The 25999-nt window shown below is 55.2% G+C and overlaps 1 protein-coding gene across 3 annotated transcripts; it reads right to left on the bottom strand.

Moving 5' to 3' along the window:
- Positions 1-533: 533 nt before the first annotated feature.
- Positions 534-11987, bottom strand: PLTP (phospholipid transfer protein). Of its 3 annotated transcripts, none has more exons than XM_063147488.1 (16): positions 11895-11987; positions 9585-9709; positions 9226-9325; positions 7836-7964; positions 7373-7528; positions 6559-6622; positions 5679-5742; positions 5349-5440; positions 4547-4723; positions 4334-4393; positions 2040-2204; positions 1784-1851; positions 1614-1656; positions 1233-1296; positions 930-1006; positions 534-780 (listed from the first exon to the last, which is right to left on the bottom strand). In XM_063147488.1, the coding sequence occupies exons 2-16, from the start codon at positions 9694-9696 to the stop codon at positions 694-696; spliced, it is 1458 nt and encodes a 485-aa protein (XP_063003558.1). In that variant the 5' UTR covers positions 9697-9709; positions 11895-11987; the 3' UTR covers positions 534-693. The 3 variants fall into 3 exon arrangements, with proteins under 3 accessions (XP_063003558.1, XP_063003557.1, XP_063003556.1); XM_063147487.1 differs by having other exon boundaries at positions 11891-11987; XM_063147486.1 differs by lacking the exon at positions 11895-11987 and adding an exon at positions 11692-11711.
- Between the last annotated feature and the right edge of the window lie 14012 nt (positions 11988-25999).

Here is a 25999-nt window from a genome sequence, read left to right on the forward strand (position 1 = left end):
CATTTGCTACTTGGGGGGGGCGCTCTGGAAAGCTGTGTTTCTCTCAGCCTCTCCCACCCCAGTCTGCAATGCAACGATAATAACACTGACCTACTTTACAGGGTTGTCGTAAGGGTAGTGGCTTGATTGTGTACATGTGGCGCACTTTGAACACTCAGGAGGGACACACGCTGCTCACCCCCACCCCCACCCCCAGAGGGAAGGATCCATGGGGAGGGGGGGCGTAGGGAGTCTTCTGATCAAGACTGCAGCTCCACAGCAGTTTTGGGTGGTGAGCTTTTTTCCATGGGGGAGGGCGTAATTCACCCACCACCCCCAATTCAAGGCCTGGCATCTTCAGCGAAGGGCTGCCAGGTCACAAGTTCGGAAAGACCCTCGCCTGGGAGCCGCTCCTCGTCCCGCGCCAGCCGGACCGCAGAGCTGGCGTGGGCTACGGGACTTCAACTGGGCCTCCAGTGGGGGGGGGAGTTCCGGAGGAGCCCATCCCGGGGGAACAGGGCAAGCAAAGCAAAGTGACTCTAGGACCCCCAGCAGGCTGTGGCCTAAACCGGTTTATTAGTCCAGGGTGCCAGAGCAGCTGCTGCCCCTCCTCGGGCAAAAGGGCAGCCAGGGCAGGTGCTGGGCGAGCGGGTCGCTGCGCTCCAGCGAGGGGGTGGGTCAACAGCGGTGCCGCTGGGCAGCTGCGCGGGCCTCTCAAGGGCCAGGCACCGGCCGGTACTTCTCAATCACCTCTCTCAGCCCTTTGGAGAAATGAAGGTCGGCGCCGATGGTCAGGTAGCCCTGGGCAGAGGGAAGAGAGAGGCCGGGTTGGGGGGGCGGAACGGGGGCTTCACACCTGTTCTGCAGGCGGGTTGGGGGAGGGGGCAGCACCTGCCCGTCCCGCCCAAAGAGCAGCGCTTCCCCTCCAGGCCGCAGAAGGGGCCCCCTACCATGTGGTTGGTGACCACTTCCTTCATGAAGTCCATGCCTTCCGGGAGTGGGATCTGGACCCCCTTCTTGGTTCTCTCTGCAGCAAAGGGAAAGCGCTGGATCTGAGCCCAAGGAGGCCTCCGTGCCAGGCCTGACCCGCGTGGCCTCCCCCTCCCCTCCCCTCCCCTCCCCTCTCCAGCCCCGCTGCCCCACAGACACGAGAGGGACGCAGAGCTTGCAGGCCGAGCGACCGAGGCCGGGGCCCCCACTCACCCACCCACCCCAGCACCAGGCCGGGTGGACCCAGGCGCAGCAGCGCTCACCGTTGAGGAGGGGCATGATGGTCAGCTGCAGCAGCGTCTTCAGGGGCCCTTGCAGGGGGATCAGCTGGAGGAGGGAGGGAGGGAGGGGTTGAAAGGGGGTGCTGAGCCCGTGAAGCAGCTGCCTCCGCTCAGTCCGAGCACGCAGCCTTCTACCAGCCCAGGGATTTCTGACTCGGGCTGGCAGCCAGCGTTTCCGGGTCTCAGGCGGACCAGGGCCGTCCCGGGTTCCATCCCAGGTTGTCTCAGAGGGAGATGCAGGAGACAGAGCCCCAGGGCCTGCTAAGGGGTAGCCCCCCCCCACGCACTCCATGCTCTGCCCCACTCCCCTTTGCTGTCTTGGGCTACCTCTAGACGTGCCCATGGCTGGGCCCCACCACTTACTGCAAGGGACTCAAGTGCTGACTGGTTGGAGTAGATCCGGAACCTGAACAAGGCGCAGGGAGAGAGAGAGAGAGAGGTGAGGAGGCAGGGAGAGAGAGAGAGGTGAGGAGCCTCTCCCGGGCAGCGTTTCCTCCCCCCCCACCCCGTGATGCTGCCACGCCCTGACATACCTTCTCAGGTCCAGCTGCACCTGAAGCGCTTTCTGCCGCAGTATCACCTTTGCGCTCAGCCGAGCTTCCTGTGAGGAGACACGGGGTCCTGTCTTTGCTCCTCCTCCACTCTGCCTCTCCCACAGGCAGGCGGGGGGCCACGTATTGCCCTCCCTCCGTTGCCACGGTCACCAGAGGAGAATTGGCCCGGGCCCACCCCCCACCCCGAGGCATCTGTCATTCCGCCGGGGCACCTGGACCGGGGGTCTCAGCTCACCATGGTGGTGCTGGAGAGCTGAATCAGCGGCTTGTCCACGGGGGCCAAGAAGACGTCGAGGAGGGCCGTGACAGCCACAGCCACGCCGGAGGCCCTGATGGTGGAGTGCGGCGGGGAGGACACCTGGAGCTTCAGCATCAAGGGCGCGTCCACCACGGAGGGGTTCTGGGGGCCGGAAGAGACCCAGAGGGGGACGGGGAAGGGGGCAAAGCTGGGTCAGCCGTGGGGCCAAAGGCTCACCCCACCCCCTTTCAAGCCATCTCCACAAGAAGATTTGGGATGAGATTTTTCAAGAAATAGGAAAAATGACCAATTAAGAGATTTGCAAAACACCAGCGTTAGCTTTGTTGAATATGTTTGTTGAAGAAAATAGAGAAGAGGGGAAAAAAATTAATTGGATTTTTCTTGACAGCCGCCACGAGGCAATTAATAGCAAGTAATTGGAAGACAGCTTGGATGGCGACAGCATCTACATGGAAAAAGAACATTTGGGATATAGCAATAAAGGATAAGTTGAGACAGAAGTTAAGAGTACACAGAGGGATAAAGAAAAGAGATACTTTTAAGAAGGGCTGGCAAAAATGCATAGAATGCATGAAAAAAGTATCGAACAGAATAACTTTGGTAGAAACTTCTAGAAAGTTGTGAGACTCATGAAAAGAAGATTTGCAAATGAATAAAATAGGAAAAATTAATATACCACCCTGGACTAGAAAAAGAAAATGAAAGGTGGAAGAATAATTATTTTTTGAAATTGACCGAATTTGGGGGGGGGGATTCTGGTGTTTTGTTTTTGCTTTTCTTAGAATAAGGGAAGTGAGATAAGAGGAAAATTTCATAGAAAAATGGACTTTGCTTATTTCCTTTTGGAATAACAAGATCCAGGATAATACTAATCCATATCTGTTGCTGGGTACAATTTAATGTGCAAATATATTTCTAAGGCTTAAATTTGATTTATTTGTATAGTATTACTATTATAGGTGCATTTATAGTACTGGGGAAAAGGCAGATAATAATAACAACAACAACAACAATATTGATTTTTATCCACTTATATTTTGAATGTGGAGTGGATTTGTAGAATGATTTGACTGGTTTTCTAGAATGATTTTGATAATTACTGTAATTGTTTATGATTTACTATTAAAAATGAAATAAAATAAAAAGAATGGTCTGGTGTTATCTGCTTTGCCAGCCGAAAAGCTAAATCCGCCTGCACCTAGGTTGTCCCTGGATTTATAAAGGGGGGGGGGCGGATCTACATTAAATAAAATGCAAAGCTCTTACCCAAAGGCTGATGTGAAACCAACAGTAAGAGGGAACAGAAACGTCTCGCTCAGTAAAAAAAGCAAAAAAGCGGGACTTTCACGACCTTGGCCTGACCACTTCCCTTTTGTGCCTCACTCGTAATCTTCCACGCAAGGGAGCTTTTTAACAGATGACTCGGGGGGGGGGGCACAGATGTTGTAGCCGACTAGTCAGCCCCACTGGTGCCCAAAAGGCAAGTGTCACCCTGGAGGGGACCCTGGCTGCCCTGCGGGCTACAACCCCTGAGCTCCTTCAAGCTCTGGCAATGCAGCTCTTGACCTCGCCGCCGCTCAGTTACGTCACGTGCGTCTGCTGCTGCTGCTGCTCCCACTCCCGGCTGTCTTGGCAGACAGGAACCAAAAGAGAGGCTTTGAAGGGATGTTTATGTTGCTGAAGATGACGCTTCCGTGCCGCCACCACCCTTGACAAACTCCAAGCCTTGTGCAAGTGTTTCAAGTCTCCTCTTCTGTTGGAGACTTTAACGAGGACACTCTAGAGCCCTGGCTACATCCTGGTTGCTGTGCCTGCAAAGACCCTGACACTTCCCTCTTGAGTCATGAATGGCATATTTTGCACACTGCAGAACGTGATCCTGGGGCAGAATTGGGGCAGGGGGGCGCTTGACCGCACAGCATCAGATGGAGAAGGTGGAGCTCTGCCTCAGCCCACCCCACCCACCTTCCCCATGGAGCTGCCACCAGACCATCCCCAGGCCTGCATTGCAGCTCTGGATCATAGAATCATAGAATAGCAGGGTTGGAAGGGGCCTACAAGGCCCTCAAGTCCAACCCCCTGCTCAATGCAGGAATCCACCCTAAAGCATCCCTGACAGATGGTTGTCCAGCTGCCTCTTCAAAGCCTCTAGTGTGGGAGAGCCCACCACCTCCCCAGGTCACTGGTTCCATTGTCGTACTGCTCTAACAGTCAGGAAGGAATCCGCCCAGGCAGAGATGCTTCCCCTGCTGCCCCATCTCCCGTCTTACCATCATGACAATGCTCCCAAAGAACGTGGCTCTCAGCAACACCTCCAAGTCTTTTGGCACCTGGAACAAGAGCAGAACGTCCACGTTGGAGCAGCACAGAGTTTTTCTGCCCCCTTGACACTGCTTGGGCCACGATCCCCCTGTTTGCACATGTCCCAGACCCCTCCCAGGGATGGCTGAGACCTCATGAAAGAGGCCTTTCCCTTAACACACCTGTTCCCCGGCAAACTGCATGTTCAGCACGCCGGCCCGGTAGTACGCAAAGAGGGCGGAGTCAAAGAAGTATTCCGAGACGGCCAGGTACACCATGCGCTCCGTCTCATTGATGACGGGCTCCATGGCCAGGTTGGCCAGCGTCTCGTTCTCACCCCTCAAGGGGAAGAACATGCCCTGTGGGAGGGAGGGAGGGGGGGACCCGGTCAGACCCAACTGTACACCACAAGCCCACTGATGGCACTCCAAACGCATGCGTGGAAAAAGGGCTGACAAGCAGGTCACCAGAGGTAGGGGGTGGCCTGGCCCCCCATGTCCTGGCTCCCCCTGGAAGCCGCAGCTCCTCCTGAGGCAATTCAGGCTGTTCCCCTGGGAGGGCCCCGAAGGGAGCCAATGCCGCCTTGTCAGGCGGTACGGAGCATATCTGGGCCACTTTTGCCTGGGAGCGAGCAAGGGAAGGGAAGACCAAGCCCAGTGCTTTGGGTCCAGGACACAACGCCGCTGCTAGCGGGCCCTTTGAACGCCTGGATATTTTTGGAGTGCAAGGTTGTGTGCAGCAAAATCATGCAAAAGCGTCAGTGGGTGTATTTCAATATTTGCAAACAGTTCCAGTGGCAAAGCGGCTGGATGCCACGCAGCTCATCAGACTTTGCCTGCCGCGCATCCCATAATACGAACCCTTCTGGTTTCCCCCCACCCCACCCCACCCCAGCAGACATTGGGCACAGCCTCTTCGTCTCCCCACCTCTTCTTTTATGCCACATCTCTGCAGCTTCCCTGCCCCACCCCCCACCGCAGGTACCTTGAAATCGAGGTCCATGGTGTCAGACGTGACAACGGGGTCATTCAGCAGGGAGTAGTCAATGCCAATGTGATCATCCACTGGGTTATGCACTACAAGGCAGGCAGGCGGGGACAGAGAGCAGCTGAGGCCCCAGGCCTGCCACCAGGGCTGCCCTCCACGCCCCCGGCTCTCCCTCTCCAATCCTGCTCACACCTTCAGCCAGAAACAAGCAGCCCAATGGAAGAACTGGATGGGGCCACCCCCCTCCCCGCTTCCCTGCCCATCTTGCCCTTCCTCGTTTACCTGGCATGCAGCATCACCCCCTCCCCCAACAGCCCCTGCCCTCACCTGGAATCGTGTCCAACAGGGAGTTGAGCAGCACCAGCCCCGCGTGGTTCAGCACAGGGCAGATCTGGAAGCCAAGAGGGGTCATGGGAGGGGTGGGGCAGGGCAAAGGGCCCCGTCCCACAAAGGCCCAGCCGCACTTCATTCCTAAAACAAGAGCTGCTGGGAAGCGGGCGGGGGGGGGGGCAGAGAGAGCTGGAGCACACCCACCCACCCCATCACCACCACCTCTGATGACAGCAGCCTGGGGAAGCCCTCTGCCCAGGCGTAAGGGCAGCGGGCTCTTCCTAATGCGCCGTTGACGGGCCCCGGGGCCAAGTTCCGGCTGGGGCTCAGCGCCTGCCTCTGTCACGGCCCTGCAAACGCCCCTTGACCTGTAACGCCAGGGGAGTCCGGGGCACCGAAGGCCCTTCTGGTCCAAGGATGGGAACAGCCACTTCCCACCAGCCGCCTGCCCCGGCCTGACCAACTGCCCCTTGGCCCTAGGACCCAAGGCTCTCCGGGCAAGATCCACCCCCACCCCGGGAGGAAGAACCCCTTCCTCTCATGCCATTATGGAGAGCAGTGGTGGGGGGCTGGAAGAACTCTGTGAGCCACGGGGGTCCCTGGCAGCCATTGGGCAGAACAGAAACACGTGAGGCCAATGGAGGCCTCGGCAAGGGAACTGGGGCGCTCCCGTCTCCTCAGCTCAGTGGCATATGACAGGCACTTCATATGGGGCCAAGGGAGATGCTGTGGGGCGGCCATCCCACCTTGCAGCCACAGGGGGGTGGAGGACCAGGTGGCCCGTCCACTTCTGCCCCAGAGAGTCGGGTACACTGGAGAGGGGTGGAGGGGTTGCTCCCCCTCAACCCTCCCTGCCCGCTTCCGGCTCCATCCCTACCTTCTGGTTGAGGAGATACCGCATCCCTGTGGTGATAAAGGTGGCCAGGAAATCATACACCTTCCTGGAGGGAGCGCAAAGAGGGCCCACGTCAAGCCCACTGACCCCTTTCCAAGGGGAGGGGGTCCAAGAATCTCCCTCTCTCACACACACACACACGCACACACACGCACGAGTCCTGCTGGAATCAGCCGTCCTCTCTCTGTTGCCGCTTTCAACCAGGAACTAGCTACAAAGCAGCCCTCCCTCAGCCACCACGGCTACTCTTCCTGCAGCCAGGGGGTCCCTGCCTCCCAACCATCGCCCTGCCTCGTTCAGGGTTTTATTTGGGGGGGCGGCTGTGTTTCCAGAGGTTGTCGTCCTGCACTTGTAAACTGTGTTTTTCCCCCCCACCACTTCTCCTATCGTGGAAAATCCATTAAGGAAGAAAAGACAGAAAAGTTGCACGGGACCTTCTGCTGGGATCAGCACCCTTCCACGGGAAGCACTGGCCATTAATCGTGGCCATGCACAGGCCACGGTTTCCCGCTAGGAACTGTGGACTACCCCCCCACACACACACCATTCACGTGACTGTCCCTCCCCACCCCCTGAGAGAAGTGAATCAAGAGCTCCTCGGAGCTGTCGCCTTCCTTTCCGCGCCCTTCCTCTGATTCTCGCCGTGAGCACGAAAGCAACGTCAGAGGTTGTTCTACTCAAGTCATCTGGGGACAGGGGGCGCCTGGCGGGGCCGGGGAGGGAGAGATGCTGAGCAGGGGTGGGAGGAGGCCGGGGCCCAGGAGCAGCCCCACTCACACGGCCGGCCGGAGGGTACCTGAGCGTGCCACTGAACCCCGCGTGCATGCGGGCGACAGAGGCATTGCAGCTCATGTTGGAGATCTTCAGACTCCCGCCATGGCCTCTGGAGAGTTCCAGCGCGGTGTGGATGCGCACGCCCTCCGCGGAGGCGTTGATGGAGCCAACGTCGTAGCTGGGGGAGCAAAGGGTTAAAGTAAGCAGCAGAGGGGGATCGTCCAGATCCAGGCATCGTGGAGGAAAGGAGGGAGGGAGGGAGGGAGGCCACCTCCCACTCCTGATCAGCAGACCGACCCTCACAGGACTCGGGGCCCCAACCACCACAGAGCCGGAGTGGGGCCATGGGGAGGGCGCAGGGCGCAGCCTCAGGCACTTAGGTGGGAGAGGTGGGACGAGCACGTCATAACGAGCCGTGAAAGGGAGAGCCCAGAGTGCTTCTGACTGGAGGTGGGGGCGGGAGGGGGAGGGGGCCGGGGACTCACAAGAACCAGTAGAGGAGCTGGCGCCGGAAACGCAGGCTGATGGAGGCGTTCCTGATGTCGAAGGCCAGGTGCTGCTTGGGCTCAAAGTACAGGTCAGAGAAGGGCAGCTGCAGGTCGGTCACCCTCACGCTGTCCAGAGAGGGAGGAAGAGAGAGAGAGACCCACGTCGCAGAAGGAGCGTCCCACCCGCCTGCCCCTTCTCAGCCCCCGCCCAGCACCCGGCTCGGCCTCACAAGACGCTGCTGCTCCGCTCTATGCCCCCAACTCCTCCTCCCCCTCCCTGCCCTGCTGCAGCCAGGCCTCCGTGCTCCAGCCCCACGCACCCTGCTCACCTGGGCCCCCTCCTCAGAGAGCATCTCAGGCCCCTGCTTGGCTTCCCAAGGCCTTGCCCCCCCACACACACACCTCTGGGGCCACGGGGCTTGCCAGATGCTGCCTTGGGAAAGCCTGGGTCTGCCTTTGGGGCTGGGCCGTCCCTCTGCTCTGGGGAAAGGCGGCCACCTGCCTGCTCTTGCACCCCACCCTCTCTGGAGCTCAGAGCAGCCCAGCAGCCGGCCCGGGCCTGCGGGTGCTGAGGAGGGACGTCAGGAGTGGCCTTGGGCAGGAGCTACACTACTGCTTTAAAGCACTTTAAAACAGTTTTGACAACTGTTGGGGCCCAGGACACAGAGCTCCCGATACAGTTGTCAAAACTGTTATAAAGCGCTTTGAAGCAGTAGTGTAGATCCGGCCTTCGACCGAGTCAGCAGGGCCCTGGTCCATCTAGCCCAGGCCTGTCCACCCTGGTTGGCAGCCGCAGCCGCAGCCCTGCCTCCCTCCCACCCACCCAGCATTCAGGCAGGGGTCTTCCTTTGCTCTTCCTGGAGATGCTGTCTGGGACTGAACCCGGGACCTTCTGCCTGCACAGCGGGGGCTCTGCTGCCACACTGAGCCACAGCCCCTCCCCAGCTCTGGGCCCTTCCCTTCCCCAGGAAGCCCCCTCTGGCTACTGGGAAACGGCAGTCAGCTCCCATCACTCTGGTTGCCCCCCCCACCGCCCAGTGTCCTGCTCCTTCTGCAGGGATGGGGGCTTCTGCCTCTTCGCCGGGCGCCACAAAGAAGGCCGCAGGCTGCACCGGGCGCTGCTTCCTCTGCCCAGCGCCCTCCTTGCGGGCCACATGTGCCAGGAGCTGCCGGAGCCGCCCCTTCACAAGCGCACCACTTGGCCCTTGGGCTGGGAGCACCTGCTGAGCTGCCGGCCCTCCTCCCATTGCCTGGGGGAAAGGGCTCAGAAGCAGCCCTGGCCGCGGGGGCTGAGCGGCCCCTGCCCTGAACCAGGAAGCAGCAGCCAGCAGACACCCCCACCCCTGGGCTATCCCCACCGCGGGAAGGACGGCGCGCCTGCACTCACTTGCTGATGTTGTAATGGAAGTGGCCCTTTTTGCCGTGCAGGTTGCCCAGGGTGATGTTCTGCAGCTCCTGCTCCACGAAGCGCAGCCCCTCCTGCTTCACTGCAAAAGGCCCCAGCCGGCCGGCGTCAGCCCCCCGACCGGCCCCTCGAGGCCACACCAGGGGAGCTCTGGGCGACAGCCAGGCAATGCCCGGGGCCAGGGGATGATGGGTCCCACCACAGCCAGGCGGAGGAGCCAGACCCCAAGGCCAGCTCTGCCTCCCCCCACGTGTGGGTCTTTCTGGACAAGGGGGCGGAGGGGTAAGCAGGACGTGGTGCCCAGAGAGAGCAGGTCTCTCCAGGCCTCCCCAGCGCCTTACCCAGCGACAAGCCCTTGGAAGTGATTCGGATCTTGCAGCCTGGCGGGGCTCCGGCGGTGGCTGCGGTGCCCAGCCAGGGCAGCAGCAGCAGGAGGAGGCTGAACAGAAGCATGGTGGAGCGTGCCCTGCAGCAGGGGGACAACAGGGCAGTTCGTTGGGGCTGGGCCGGGCGGCAGCTGCTGCTGCTGCAGTTCCCCTCCTCTGCCTGCCCTGCCCTGCCCTGCCCTGCCCTGCCCTGCCCTGCCCTCCGGGGCCAGGGATGCGCACCAGGCAGGTGCTGTGCAAGAAGATGCAGCAGGAGGGCCCCTGCCCAGCCCCACGGCACGGCACCAAAGCCTGCACACGCCCGTGTCCCCCTCGGCCTCCCTCACAAACCACACGCCTGTGCACGTCCTGGCAAGGAATTTGCTCTTCAGGCCACCGCAAAATTAACTCATGGAATTCACTGCTAAGAGACGGCTGCAAACGGAGGCCAGGCAGCAGCTCACGGAGGACCGATTGGAGCGGCCGCCGCTGGGCACGGAGCAAGAACCAACGGGAGCAAGAACCACCCGTTGCTCTCCGCTGGCTTTGCAGCGTCTTGCTCCGTCCGTTCTTTCCCTCTTTCCCACGTTCAGATAAAAGAGGAGGACAGATATATCTACAGCTCAGTGGAGCCTCCATGGACAGGAGCAGGGACCCTCAGCATGAGCACACACCATGGGGGAGACACACCTCATCGGCCCCTCTGAGGCGGAGGGGGCTCTCCAAGGGCGTCTGGGGAGCAGGATGCTGGGGGGTGGGTCAGGCCTGCTTTGGTCTGGCCCAGTTCTGCCGCTGCTCTGATGCTCAGGAGAGGCATCTGGCCAGCTGCCTTGGAAGCAGGGAACTGGGCTAGTAGGCAAAGCGCAGCTCCCTCCCTCCAGCAAGCTGGTCTGGTGCTCAAGAGAAGATAACAGGAGAGGAGGAGGAGGAGGAGGAGGAGGCGCCCCCCAGTCTCGCAACCCGGGTGGGATCACAGTCGTTTCCTGCCTCTGGCCGGGCTGCTTCTCGCCTCCCTCCTGCCCCATTGTTCCCAGGCCTGCGCCTCCGGCCCTGCGGGGTCTTTCCCTCCGGCGGGGGAGCCAGGCCTCCTAGCCCAGCCTCCCGCTCACCACGGGGGAGGGCTGGTTGGCCTCCGGCCTCCTTTCTGCTCCAGAGATCACCCGACGGGCCCTTCGTGGCCTTGGGCAGGAGCCGGCCTGGGAGCCAGCCTGCACGCCAGTAGCCCCCCCCCCCCCGGCCCCATATCCCACACTGGCATTGGAGGAGGACTAGAAGCGGGCAGGGCAGGCTCCCCCCACCCCCACTAGCCAAGGACGGAGCAGGGCTGCGGGGCCAGCATCGCTGGGGGGGGGGGCGCGTCTCGTGTCCCCCCCACCCCCACCCGCTCTCGGATGGTTCTGGAGCCCGAGATCCGTCGCCGGCAGGACAGTTGAGGCCGCACGCTGGGGCTGCTGCGGGACCTTTGCCCTCCCTGAAACTTGGCGGCGGCGGGGTGCCGGGCTGGGGGTGGGCAGAACGACTGCTCCCCCCCCGCGCGCCCTCGGTCCCGCCCCGCCCCCGGGAAGCCCGGCAGAGGCGGCCGCGAGCGCAGACTGCTGCTGCCCCCTCCGACGGCTCTTTCCTGGGGAGATTCCAAGAAGGCGCTCGAAGGCGACGCGCGGGCGGCACTTGCGCCCCGGGGCGCCTTCCGAGGGCGGCCGGCCGGCTGGCTCCCCTGGAAGAGCCGTCGGGCGGTGGGGGGAGGGAGAGCTCTGTCCCTCCCCCCAGAGCGAAGCCAGTTCCGCCCGGGGACGGAGGGGAGAGGCCGCTGGGCTCGGCGTCCTTCGAGATCCCCGGAGGCCTCCCGGGCACGCGGCTCCGCGGGGCCCCACGGGACGCGCGCCACGAGCCCCGGCTTAACGCACCCCCCCCCCCCCCGTGGCCTTCCTTATTCGGAAAAGCCGCTCTGTGGGGCGGGCGGGCGCAGCCCTCCTCCTCCTCCTCCTCCTCCGGGCGCCGCTTCTCCTTTCCCCGCGGGGCTCCAAACGCGTGTTTGCCGGGGCCGTGTGAACCGCCGACCCGGGCCAGGGCTCTCCGCGCTCACCCTCCCTGCCCGTTTGCGGGGAACTGGCGCGACGCGCCCGAGCCGCGGCAGCCCTCGCGCGCCGGCGCGCGTTCGGGAGGCATGCCAGGGGAGCGGGGCGCTGCGACCCCCCCCCCGCCGCCGCCGCCCCCCCCCTGCAGCCCCTGTGCCACCCCCGGCCTGGGCGCATCTCCCCCGGAGAGAGGCCCCCTCCCCGCACTTGCCGGAATGCCGCGGCGCCTGCTCCGGCTTCTCGTGGCCGGCCGGCCAGCCAGCCGCCGCCTTTATAGTCCCGCCCGGGCGGCTCTTCTCCGCCCGCCCCAGCAGAGGAGGGGACAACCCGGCAGGCGCGGCGGGGGCTGCCGGCGCGTCCTCCGCAGCGCCTCTGGGGGTCGGGGGGGGGGGGGCTCGCCGCCAGCAGCAGCACCCCGGTCCTGTCTGGGCGCCTCGTTCTGCGGGGGGGGGGGGGCGTGGAAAAGAGGCGGAACAGCCGGGGGGCGCTTTTCATCCTAGTAAAGGCGAGCGAAGTTCGAGGGAGGGGAGTGCTGCGGAGCAGGAGCGGGGGGGGGGGGGCGCCTGGACATCGCCACCGCCAGCTGCTCCTCCGGAAGTCGCGCTGCTCCGCCGCGGGCCAGTGGGAGCGCGTCCCGGTCGCCGCTGGCCTGATTGGAACAGCAGAAGAGCCCTGATGCTGGAGCGGACCGAGGGTCCGTCTAGTCCGGCGCTCTGTTCGCACAGGAGCCAGGCAGCCGTCGGCCAGGGAACAACCAAGCAGGACCCGGTGCAACAGCACCCTCCCACCCATGCGCCCCAGCAACTACAGGCTTATGGGCTACATGCTACATCAGGGCTAGTAGCCATTGCTTGCCTCCAGGAATTTGTCAAACCCCCTTCTAAAGCCATCGAAGTTGGTGGTAGTGAGTTCCATAATTTAACTACATCTTGTGGTAGTGAGTTCCATAGTTTAACTCTGCGCTGTGTGAAGAAGTCCTTCCCTTTATCTGTCCTGACTCTCCCACCAATCAGCTTCATTGGGATCATGACCCCGTTGGGTTCTAGGATTATGGGAGAGGGAGAAAAATGTCTCCCTGTCCACATTCTCCACACCATGCAGAGTTTTATACACCTCTGTCATGTCTCCCCTTAGTCTCCTTTTTTTCCAGGCTCAGCTGTTGTAACCTTCCCTCATAGAGGAGATGCTCCAGCCCCTTCATCGTTTTAGTTGCTCATTTCTGCACGTTTCCCAGCTCTAATATGTTTTTTTCAGGTGTGGTGACCAGAACCATACATGGTACTATAATTGTGGTTGCACCATAGATTGGTATAAAAGCAGTATGATACTGATATTCTCAGTCTCTTTGCCTTCTTTACAGCAGCTGCATGCTGGATTGATGTTTTCACCAAGCTGTCCACCACAACCCCAAGATCTCTTTCTTGTTCAGTCACTGCCAGCTCAGATCCCATCAGGTTATACTTGAAGTTGGGTTCCCCACCCACCCAGTGTGCATCACTTTACACTTGTTTACATAGAACCGCATCTGCCATTTGGACGCCCACGCTCCCAGCTTGGAGAGATCCTTTTGGAGCTTCTCACAATCCCTGTTTGTTTTAACCACTTTAAATATTTTGGTGTCGTTGGCAAACTTGGCCACTTCACTGTGCACTCCTAATTCCAGATCATTTATGAACAAGCTGAAAAGAATTGGTCCCAATACCGATCCCTATGGGACCCCACTATTTACTTCCCTCCATCGGGAGAATTGGCTGTTTATTCCTACTCTCATTAACTGGTTACTGATCCATAAGAAGACCTCTCCTCTTACTCCATGACTGCTAAGTTTGTTCAGAAGTCTTTGGTGGGGGGCTTTCTCAAAAGCCTTTTGGAAGTCCAGGTAAACAATGCTCACCGGATCACCCGTCTACATGTTTGTTGACATTCTCAAAGAATTAACATTCAAAGTGCTATATGGCTTGGGGCCAGGTTATTTGAAGGAACGCCTCCTCCCATATGTGCCGTGTCTGCCCAGACCTTAAGATCATCCACAGGGGTCCTTCTCCATGAGCCCCTGCCAAAGGAAGTGAGGCAGGTGGCTACCAGGAGGAGGGCTTTCTCCGCTGTGGCACCCCGGCTGTGGAACCCAGAGAGGTTCGCTTGGCACCTACATTGGAAAACCATCTGTCAGGGATGCTTTAGGGTGGATTCCTGCATTAAGCAGGGGGTTGGACTCGATGACCTTGTAGGCCCCTTCCAACTTTGCTCTTCTATGATTCTATGATTGTTTTCTTTCCATTGCCAGCTGAAGACCTTTTTATTTTCTCAGTATTTTAACACCTAATTTAACTTTAATTTAAACTTTGCTGTTTTAATCTCATATTTTAACCTATATTAAATTTTGCTGTGTGGTTTTATTCTGGTTGTGCTTTTTATATTGTATTTTGTATTTGTGTTTTAAATTTGTTGGTTGTTTTTATGCTTTTCATGGTTTAAATTTTTGTGAACCGCCCAGAGAGCTTCGGCTATAGGGCAGTATAAAAATGTAATAAATAAATAAATAAATAAATGTTTAGTGAGACTGCCCCCCTTCTGATTAGGTCTAAATTTGGGACTTCAGATCAGAGTCTACCAATTGTTCTTACTGCATCATTGGAAGTGGGGGGGGGTTCTTTTAAATAGCACCAGTCCCTCCCAATACAGATCCATGGAGAACCCCAAAAATTTCATTCCTCTGTTGCAAAGACTGTCCATTTTTGGTGTACATAGCATGTATACTTCCTCTGATACTGGAGGTAGAACGTAGCTCTCAGGACTAGGGTGGATTCCTGCATTGAGCAGGGGGTTGGACTCGATGCCCTTGTAGGCCCCTTCCAACTCTGCTATTCTATGATTCTATGACTAGTAGCCATTGACTGCCTTCTCCACCATGTATTTGTCTAAGCCCCTTTTAAAGCCAACCAAATTGGTGGCCATCACTACATCTTGTGGTAGTGAGTTCCATAACTTATGTGAAGAAGTACTTTTATTTTATCTGTCCTGAATTTCCCACCAGTCAATTTCATGGGATGACCCTTTTGGTTTCTAGTATTACAGAAGAGGTTTTTCTCTCTACCCACTTTCTTTACTCTGTGCATAACTTCATAACCTCTATCTCGCTGTCCCGTGTCCCACCCCCAACCCACCCCCCCGCACACAGACACACCTTGCTTGCCTTTCTTCTAAGCTAAACAGCGCCAAATGCCGTTCCCTCAGAGGAGAGTTGCTTCCGCTCCTGGATCATGTGAGATGATCTTTTCTGCACCGTTTCCAGCTCTGCAATATCCTCCTCGAGGTGTGATTGACAAGGACTGTATACAGCATTTCCACTGTAAAATTATGCATGTTGTGGAGGATGTGGACAGGGAGGCATTTCTGTCCCTCTCCCATAATCCTAGAACCCAACGGGGTCATGATCCCATGAAGCTGATTGGTGGGAGATTCAGGACAAACAAAAGGAAGAACTTATTTACATAGCGCAGAGTTAAACTATGGAACTCACTACCACAAGATGTGGTGTCGGCCACCAATTTGGATGGCTTTAAAAGGGAGTTAGAGAAGTTGTTTGTCTTGTCCTGGTGGCTACTTGGGACCTCTGGATTACCAGACATTGCAATGAAACACTGGCAGGGGAGGACGCTTGGATTCTGGCTCTGCTTGTGGGCTTCTCACTGGGGCATCTTACTGGCAGTGAGAAGGCTGGATTCAATGGTCCTTTGCTCTGCTCCAGCTCTAGGACTCTTCTCACGTGCAGATGCCTTCAGTGGGGACTGAGTCTACTACCCAAGAGAGGGGCTCCAAGACACCTCCACCCACCCACCCCCTGGTCAGCAGCTGAGAACTTTGCACTGAAGGATGAGGAGGCAGCAGCATCTCACAGGGGGGGGGGGCTGTTTCCCATCTAGCAATCTAGCTTCTCTGTCATCTCCTGCCATCCCAGAAGAGTCAAGTAATGGAGGCTTTGCTTTTTTGACTGCAAATGTATCATTAAGATTTATCTATCCTCCCTTTCAATTAAATAAATTCTCAAGCTGGGCTGCAAAAACAGTAAAATCACGCAGTAAACCGGTGGCTTGGTTGCACTCAGAGGGGCCGTGTGGCTCAAGTGGGCGTTGAGCTGTGGTCAGCTGGACAGCTCTGGACAGAGCAGCTCCAAGGGGGCAGCGAATCCGCTACCTTGGCTGGCCGGCTGGCCCGTAGCAAGATCCTCTCCCTGTGAAGCCGAGACACAGACAGGGATGACAAGAGAAAAGGCGCTTTAGGACCTGGGATGCCAGCCCAGGGCATTCTGCTGCCTGAAGTCGAGCCCAAGATGCTTTAAGAAGCCTTGCACCAGCCAGAGACCGATTCCTGCCTTCATCTGCCGCCCCTCCCATTGCCACCTGAAGCCGCTTGACCTGCCGCCATGGCCATGCCGAGACAGGCCTTGCAGGGACGTGCTGGTGGCCCTTCGCAGAGATGCGGAGCTCATTCTCTGCTCCCTCGGAGCTGAGCTGCAAACCTCCTGGGAGCTGAGGAGTGGAAATGGATTTCCCCAGCAGCAGCAGCAGCAGCAGCAGCAGCAGCTGTTCATTCCCTGTGGTCGTGCAAAGTCTTCTAGGGGCAGCCTGGTCAGAAGAAGTAAACGAGAACCATGGAAATCCCGGCCCTGGTGAAGATACAAACTGCTAACATAACATGGCTCTGTTGATACGAATCAACACCCTGGTCTGAATTTTTGGACTCTCCTTTGGAGGGTGGGTGCTGCTGCTGCTGCTGCTGCTACAGGGACTGTCTTGACAACAGGAACGTGTCATTTACCAGGCATCTAGCCCTGCCTGCTGCATGGCCTGGGCCAGCCGTGAGTGATTTCTGGAACCTTGGGTCGTGGTAAGACTGTTCAGGGTTCCAGAATAAGCCCTGGGGCCAAGGTGGCCACTGGCTAGCACAATGCCTAAACTCTTCCGTGGGGGATTCAGAGAGGCTGTGGGCACAGCTGTGTGTCCTGGTGGAACCAGCTTCCTGTGTGACCAGGCAGGAGGCCCACCTCGGAGGGCTTTTCACACTCACTGCAGCCGTGTGGAGCCTGCAGAGGTGGCCTCCCTGGTTAGGCCTCATCTAGAGTATTGCGTCCAGTTCTGGGCTCCACACTTCAAGAAGGACGCAGACAAGCTGGAGCGTGTTCAGAGGAGGGCAACCAGGATGATCAGGGCTCTGGAAACAAAGCCCTATGAAGAGAGACTGAAAGAACCGGGCATGTTTAGCCTGGAGAAGAGAAGATGGAGGGGAGACATGATAGCACTCTTCAAATACTTAAAAGATTGTCACCCAGAGGAGGGCCAGGATCTCTTCTCGATCCTCCCAGAGTGCAGGACACGGAATAACAGGCTCAAGTTACAGGAAGCCAGATTCCAGCTGGACATCAGGAAAAACTTCCTGTTAGAGCAGTACAACAATGGAATCAGTTACCTAGGGGGTTGTGGGCTCTCCCACACTAGAGGCTTTCAAGAGGCAGCTGGACAACCACCTGTCAGGGATGCTTTAGGGTGGATTCCTGCCTTGAGCAGGGGGTTGGACTCGATGGCCTTGTAGGACCCTTCCAACTCTGCTATTCTATGATTCTATGAGTAGCCACACCACTTTGTAAACAAGGGAGCTACTGGGGCTGAGACAGGCCAGTGAAGGCCCCGCTCAGCTGGGTCTCTGTGATGGGCCCCCCTCCGCCTCCCGGTCCGCTGCCAGGCAAACCCCCCCCCCCTTCCTCCTGCTTGTAAACCAGAGGCCAGCAGGTTGGGCGGCAGGAGGAAGGAAGGGAGGCAGGGAAGGAAAGAGGCCGCCTCCAGCTGTGTCAGGCCGAGCTTTGATGGATGCCACATGGCCCAGTGTTTACAGAGCAGGTTGCTTTCTTCTTTCCAGGAGGCAGCTCAGTTGAAACCGCTTATCAAAGCAGCTTCCTCAGGGAGTCGTTCCTTCCTGTTGCCTCCCGAGCATCTGATGTGATTTCCAGCACGTCTCCTCCATGCAACGACCCTGCAAGCACCGACCTCCTCTGCTTTTGACCTGCAGGGGCGGCACATCTCCCAGAAGGAAGCCCTCTGTGCATGTGCTGCTGCCGCTGGGGCGCTCCGTGCATGGCGACCTTGTAGGCAAGTGTCCCCGAACCATTAGGGGCTGGGCACGGCGGTTTTAAACCTGGCTGGGTCTAGAAACAGGAGCAAGCAAAGTCAGGCTTCCGCAGTTGGCTCAGCCTCAACTCACAAGTGCAGTGGTTTGAATTGCACAGAACTCTTCTTCAAAGCAAAATGTGTGTATTTTCAATTCCGAAAAGACTTTTACCTTCAACGTTGGTACCTATTATACGTTTGGGCTGTATTAATTATCCCAGTGAAGTTCACTGCACCAAAGGGTGGAGGAACATTTTGGCAGGGACTTTGCTAATTAGAGGGCTCTGGGCGCTCTTGCTTTCTCTCTCACCCATGCAGAGACTTGTACGTGAAGCGTGGGGGAGAAACTCATCAGGAAATAGAACAGGCCTAGGCTGCAAGTTATCTTTCCACCCGGCACCATCTCAATCACACAGGACATTTGTGACACCGAGAGCAGAACGTTCAAGACAGACATGGCCCACTTCCCTGCAGCCGGGTTCATCCCAACCCACCCTGTTTCTTACTCTGCTGTAGCTGCTACTGCTTGGTTCTTCTTCTAAGCTTCACAAATCCTGACTCTCCTTATAACCTTGAAACATGCTTCCTGCATTCATCCCTTCTGAAACGGATGGGGCAAAATGGGTCACTGCATTCCAGAGACCATTCCAGTTTTTAGTGCGGAATAATATCCAGCTTCAGAAATGCTCCCAGGCCCAGCCTAGCTTGCCAGAGCCGCGCGCGCGCGCAGGCACAGACGAAAGGCGGCAGCAGAATCCCCCGGCTGGCTTCTTCTGCCCTCTTTGCAACCAGAGGCAGAATCACAGAGAAAGGCTCTCTGCAGCTGGGTTCTTCCTCTTTAGGTCACTGTTATTCCCAGTTTACACCTGGGGAACCGAGTTTGAAATGATGGCAGAGGGGTTTAAAACCCAGATCTCCCAGACCCAGTCTCTAGCCGCAGGCTCACGCCTCTCAAGAGCTATGGGGTGCCCATTATACCCATAGTGCCATCTGTGGGACGCCCTCTCTTTCTTCTCCCTGTGATGAAGATGCCAAAGAACAGAGAGGTGAGCACTCCGGTGCTCAGAGGCGGCCAGGGGTCTGTGGCTTTTGAGTCTGTGGTTCAGGGGCGGCAGGAGCAGCAGTAGCAGCAGCAGGGGCTCTTGCTGGGGGCAGCTTTCTTATTGCCACCTCATGCATCTCACCTGCAGAAGCTCCATCTGCAACTAGTCTGTTAATCTGCAGGGCTTCAGCGCCCTGCGTTGTGTAAGCTGCTGTACACCAGCGCCGGAATTTGTTCTAGTAGGGCCTGTTATGCATGGAAAGGTAAACCCCACCACCCCGGACCGGGTTCTTGTTCAAAGGCGAGGGCTGCAGCTTGGCGATTGAGCATCTGCTCTCTCCCTGCCTTGCTGCTTTCATGCACTTTTTAAGGAAAACCACCCGTGTGTGGTACGGCCACATGAGCTCAAGAAAAAACTGGCAGATTTGACCCCAGTTTGGTATGTAGAACTCCAGTGTCACAAAGAAGAGCTAATTTAGTTTAGCGACAAATCTACAATTGGAAGCAGGGGAGAGTGGCGTCATCATTCTGTAACCAGTACTATTATTATTATTATTATTATTATTATTATTATTATTATTATTTTATTTATATAGCACCATCAATGTACATGGTGCTGTACAGAGTAAAACAGTAAATAGCGAGACCCTGCCGCATAGGCTTACATTCTAATAAAACCATAATAAAACAATAAGGAGGGGAAGAGAAAGCAAACAGGCACAGGGTAGGGTAAACAGGCACTGGGTAGGGTAAAACTAACAGTATAAAGTCAGAACAAAATCAAGTTTTACGTTTCTTACGCAAGGTAGTTCTAAGGTCCCAAAACACTGCCGTAAATTTCACAGGAAACGCCCTACAAAAACTTCTCCAAAAGCCTAAACGCTGCATACTGAGAATGAGAATCTTATTTTATATAGAACTGCTATATCTGCAAAATACACTTTTTTGTATAAAGACAGTGATGTACAGACGTTTCAGTATTTATTTTATTACATTTCTATACTGCCCAATAGCCAAAATATGCTTTTAACTGAAACACACAATTTTGTTGCATACAAAATTATAAAAGGATGAAACACGCAATGTCGTGCAACACACATGCTCTGCCACTGGACTGCTGCCCCTCTCCGTTATATTCCGTTTGTCCAGGAAACATTTCTCATCCTCCAAGTTTGCAGATAAAGAGTTTTAAAATAATTTCATAAAGCTGACATTTCCCTAGGGGTTTTGTTTGTTTGTTAACTAGTAAGTATTATTATACCACACTGCTTTCTCAGAGGATCCCAGGTTCAATGCTCAGCGTCTCCAAGTAGAGCCAGGAAAGATTCTTCCTGAAACTTTGGCGCGTTCGCCCTTGACTTTGGCAGAACTTTTTTTTTTCTGGCTCATTTTGTGTTTGTATTTCACAAACTCAGCATCTGAGACTCTTTCAACAATGATGTTCTTGAGATAACATTCGAAATTTCCCAACGCCCGACCGGCAATTCCTTGATGTTCTGGAAGTCTGTGGTACACGTTTATATATTACTCATGTTCAGTATTGGTGATGCAGAATATTGTATTATATATGGATTTATAATATTTATATACTGAATATGAAAAGCTTACTTTGCTGTATTAAGTGGTACAGAAGAATTATAAATAAATAAATGAATGAATGAATACATAAATATCCAGCATGGAAGTTTGAAGAAAGCTCATCAATTCTGTATCTGCTTCATGTCTCCAAGGGCCTTTGGCAGTCTTCTCAGCTTCTCTTTGTACCTTGACCCAACAGGAGAGGATGTTCCTCGGCATATCCTACGGCATCACCAGGCTGATCACCAACAAACTCCCCAACCCGACTTGAAGGATTCTACTGTTTGTTGGGTCAACAGCTACTTTTATCCACCACCAGCCATATTAAATGTTTGAACATCACGGACAAAGTTTGGTTCCTTCACAATATGTGCCTAAATCTTTGTAGCAAGATGCAAGCAAAGAGTGGGGACACCTTTCAGCTGGGACTGTTGTGAAGGTACACGGTCCTTCAGTGGAGGATGGTCTTCTTCCATGTTTCTTCACCAAAGAGTCATTCAAGAGGCAGCTGGACAGCCCTCTGTCAGGGATGCTTTAGGGTGGATTCCTGCCTTGAGCAGGGGGTTGGACTCGATGGCCTTGTAGGCCCCTTCCAACTCTACTATTCTATGATTCTATGGTCCTGCCTTTTTGGAGGTTATACTTTGTTCCCCCCCCCCCTATTGTTCCCTCATTATTCAAAGCAAGATTGGAATAGCATGAAAGCTTTGCCAACAAATAGATTTGCAGATGAAAAGTTTTCAAGTCTTTTTGCCAAATGTGTATTCCAAGTCTTCACCTTTGGACCTACCTTTGATGAAACTTAACATCTTTGCCAAAGAGGACAACTGCAGAGGCTGTAACTGTTGTTACTTAGTCCTTTGTTTAACAGCTCAACATCCTCCATTTTCTTATCTTGATTGTTTTACAATCTGCAAAAGAGGACCAAATCATGCCAGGTTTCAATATTCATGATATGTGATGGATGTCGTCCATGTGATCGATAAAAGCCAAGTAAAAAGGGAGGCGCTCCTCCATTCAGTTTTTATTAATATGTAACAGACAAACCCAAACATTTGATGGCCACTTCATCACAGAGAAGTGGCTTCCCACACAATTTATACGAGGCAGTCAATGACCCGGTTCGCACGTAATGATAACCCAGAATTTGGGCTTATCGTGAATGAACAAGCGTGCTGCTGCATGTTGTTTGATCGCTCCCACCCAGGAAGCCTACATCTGTGGTTTGTTTAATGTTCTGTCCAAACTGGGATTCCTGGCTTGTTGCTCTCCTACCAAGCCAGAATCATAAGCCAGTGTTTGTTCTTGGCTTATGATTCCAGTATGTTAAGAGAGCAACAAACCAGGGATCCCCATTCTGACAAGACACTAAATAAACCATGGATGAAGATTTCCTGGTTTGTTTGGCCACTCCCACTGACGGGAGGAGCCAAGCGGGACCAGATGAGCAGCAGGCACCAACCCTATTGCTCATTAGCTGAAGTAGCCGGATGTGTTCAGAGCAATGCAGACAAACCCAACGACAGGATTACCCTCCCCCCAGCCAACCTTCCTCTGGTTACAATGCCAGTGAGCCTTCAAAGTGGGGAAATGAGAAGTCCCAAAGCCATGCCGTACTTTCTAAATCTGGTGCCTTCCAGATGTTTTTGACTACAACTCCCACAATCCTTGACCATTATCCATGCTGGCTGGGGTTTATGGGAGTTGTAGCTGAAAACATCTGGAGGGCCCCCCAGGTTGCCTACCCCGCCTCCAAGGAACCCACACAACATATTCCGGTAGTGAAAACATTTTAACATTCCATGCACCAGGACCTCCAAATAGGGGCAGAACAGCCTCCACTGCTCCTTCTGGGGAACCCCTCTGGGATGTTGGGCTGATGGGATTCCCTGGCTAGCATCGACCACCCAGAGCCCTGCTGTCCTTTGGGACCAGCTGGATCTGAGGAAGCCACGATCACCATTGCGTGTAGGGAGGGACCTGCAGGGGCATCTCACCCAGCCTCTGCCCCAGGACAGGGGGCTGCTGTTGCACCATGTCCTGCTTGTGGGTCCCTGGCCGATGGCTGGTCGGCCACTGTGTGAACAGAGTGCTGGACTAGATGGGCCTTTGGTCGGATCCAGCCTCAGGGCTCTTCTGATGTTCTTTTGCACGAGCCACATCCGCATTCTTCATGAGCCCCTCTGTGGTGGTGGTGGGGGCTGTGGGGGGCAAAAAGGCAGGAAAGGAGCAGCCCTACTAGCACCTCTGGCGACATGGCCTTGACCCTAGTTAACTTACAGCGCACCAAATGCGCAAATGTTGTTCATGCATTTTACGGGATCCAAACGTCACACCTTCTCAGCAATGCCACCATCTCTGTTTTGCTTGGTGTTGCTTCCACATTGCTGCACTAGGCTTACTACTAGCAGTATCCTACGAGCAAAAATCACCCAATATCACCATCTGAAATCAACCCAACAAGAACCGTAGGTACAGAACCACAGCCAACGCTCCATTTCGAGAAGCCTTCCTCAACTCAACTGACTAGTCATTGTTTTTATTTTATTTATTTATTACATTTATATACCGCCCCACAGCCGAAGCTCTCTGGGCGGTTTTTACTGACCATAAGAACCTCGGAAGGTCCCTGATGCTGGATCAGACCAAGGGTCCATCTAGTCCCGCGCTCTGTTCACAGGTCCTTTGTTTTAAATTGAACAATTTTAATTTGCTTTTTAAATCTTGTTTCTTTTTACTGTTCATACCTATGTGCACTGCTCCAGAATCTATTTTAGATATGGAGTGATATAAAATAAATAAATAAATACTGGGCAAGCAGGCACCTCCCAGAGCCAATGCCTGCAAACCCAGGTCAGCCTACATATGAAGAGCCCTGATGGCGGATCAGACCAAGGGGTCCATCTAGTCCTGCATTCTGTTCACACAGGGGCTGACCAGCTATCGACTGGGACCCATAAGCAGAAGACCCTCCTTCGAACTCAGCACACTGGCCACTCCACTGCCTGGCTTTCACTCAACTCTTGGCAGGTGATGACAGGCTCACATGCTCTTGGCCAGGCTTGGCACACCAGGACACCGCCCTGGAAAGCCCGGCAGCTTTTGGGTGGCCCAGTCCAAATTGCCGAGAGCTGTTTTTCTGCAAAAGAGAAAGGGTTTGGCAGGAAGACAGTGCCCAAGGCTGGCCAAGGCACAGGAGAACCTAGCCCAAAGCAGGCTGCTGGGACCGCAGCAAGGCAGGGACAGGCGCTGGCTAGCAAAATGACAGTCTTTGCAAACCAAAATAGCCGGGGCAAAATGACTCATTCACCCGCAAGGGGCCAAGAGGACGAGGGGGGCTTTCTCTCGGCCTAGGCCAAAGCCTCGCCCTCAGCCGTGAGGTGGAGCGAGATCAGAGGCAGGAGACACGTGAAGTGTCTCCTGATGGGCTTTACAAACACCCACCCTGGAAGTCAGCCATCGGGGCGGAAAGCAGCAGCAGCAGTGCGGGTCAGGGCAGGGAATTAACTCCTTCCCAACGAAAGTCTCCTCAGCTGCTTTCTACCCGGTAGGGAAGGAGAGATGGATCCTACGTGTCTTAGTAGACACGTGGCCTAGGGCAGGGGTGGACAACTGATTTATTAGTTTACAATATTTATATACCCCTCCATATATTAGGTTCTAGAGTGGTTAACATAAGAATAAAACAGCAAAGAGATAAAAACTATTAAAACTGCAAATTAAAATTATTCACTTTAAAACTTCCCTTGGGTCAAAGTTTGAGCGGGTAACACACACACACACGTGCGTATCACACACACACACACACAAACTCCCTCTCCCCCAATCCTACTGCAGATTGCTCAGGGGGGTTAAGGCTTTAACCTTGTGCCCATGACAGCGATTCTCCAGGGAAAGAGGTGCATGGGATGGATCCTCTCGCGCGCACGCTCTTTCCTTACAGCATCAGACTCTGCTAGCCCACCAAACCACTGTTTGGCAGGAGCCTGATGCTCTAGGGCAGGGTGGGGGCAGCAATACAGAGGGGTGGGGTTCAAGTGGGGGCCACACAAGCAGGGAGGGGCTGCAGCACACGGGTCCACCCCGTCCTACAAGGAGGCAGCTGCAAAGCCCCTCCTCTAACTCACACCCATTCCAATCCAATCCACCCCAACGCTGTATTAAAATATATATTAAAAATTGGGACGCTAATGCCTGGCCCTCAGGACCTCCTCGGCACAGCCTCTGGGGGCAGCAGGGACAACACACCCATGCATCCATCGTGTGGTAGAGTACAACTGGATTCCTAAAATGAAGATGTCAGGTAATACCAGGAGTCCCTGTTTCCTCCTTGCTCCATCAGCATGACTACAAATGCAAAGTCCCGGCATAACAGAAGGCACAACTAGGCATCATCAGCAAAAACAACATGGACATAGATTGGGGGCACAATCTCCCAGCATCCTGCCCAGCTTCTGACCTCCCAAAATGCTAGAAAGAGAACGCTGGGTTAAAAGTACAAGCACGGCCCTGACGCTGCACCAGAGCACACGGCATCCCCTCAGTGGCCAACAAGACGTCCTCAATGGGAAGTCCGGAAGCAGGACCTAGGGAGGTTGTGGGCTCTCCCACACTAGAGGCCTTCAAGAGGCAGCAGGACAACCATCCGTCAGGGATGCTTTAGGGTGGATTCCTGCATCAAGCCGGGGTTGGACTCGATGGCCTTGTAGGCCCCTTCCAACTCTGCTATTCTAGGATTCTATGATTCTATGACATGAAGGGGGTCCAGGAGCTCTCAGGCAAATGGTGTTTCGGTGGCACCTGCCTGCCTCTGACCTTAGAGATTCCGTTGCTCCATCAGGGCCATTAGCTGTTGTTAGTAAACAGGGCAGCCCGTTTACTAACAGGGACTGGCCGGCGAGATCACATTACGCCAGTCCTTTTACAACTTCATTGGCTGCCAGTCCAGGTCCGGCCCGATTCAAAGTGCTGGTATTGACATTTAAAGCCCTAAACGGTTTGGGGCCAGGTTATTTGAAGGAACGCCTCCTCCCATATGTACCTGTCCGGACCTTAAGATCATCCACAGGGGCCTTTCTCCATGAGCCCCTGCCAAAGGAAGTGAGGCAGGTGGCTACTAGGAGGAGGGCCTTCTCCGCTGTGGCACCCCAGCTGTGGAATGAGCTCCCCAGAGAGGTCCGCCTGGCGCCTACACTGTACTCCTTTCGTCGCCAGCTGAAGACCTTTTTATTCTCTCAGTATTTTAACACTTAATTTTAATTTTACTGTTTTAACTCTGTATTTTAATTTTATATCAATTTTGCTGCATGGTTTTTATCCTTGTTGTGCTTTTTATACTGTACTTTGTATTTGTGCTTTTAACCTGTTGGTTGTTTTATTATGGTTTTAACTTCTGTGAACTGCCCAGAGAGCTTCGGCTATTGGGCGGTATAAAAATGTAATAAATAAATAAATAAATAAATAAATAGACCTCCCCTCCTCCTCAGACGTGTCTACTCCTCCTTCAAAATCAGTGGCCATCATCAGCCCACCCTA

This window comes from Elgaria multicarinata, chromosome 1 (assembly GCF_023053635.1).
Source record: "Elgaria multicarinata webbii isolate HBS135686 ecotype San Diego chromosome 1, rElgMul1.1.pri, whole genome shotgun sequence".
NCBI lineage: Eukaryota > Metazoa > Chordata > Lepidosauria > Squamata > Anguidae > Elgaria > Elgaria multicarinata.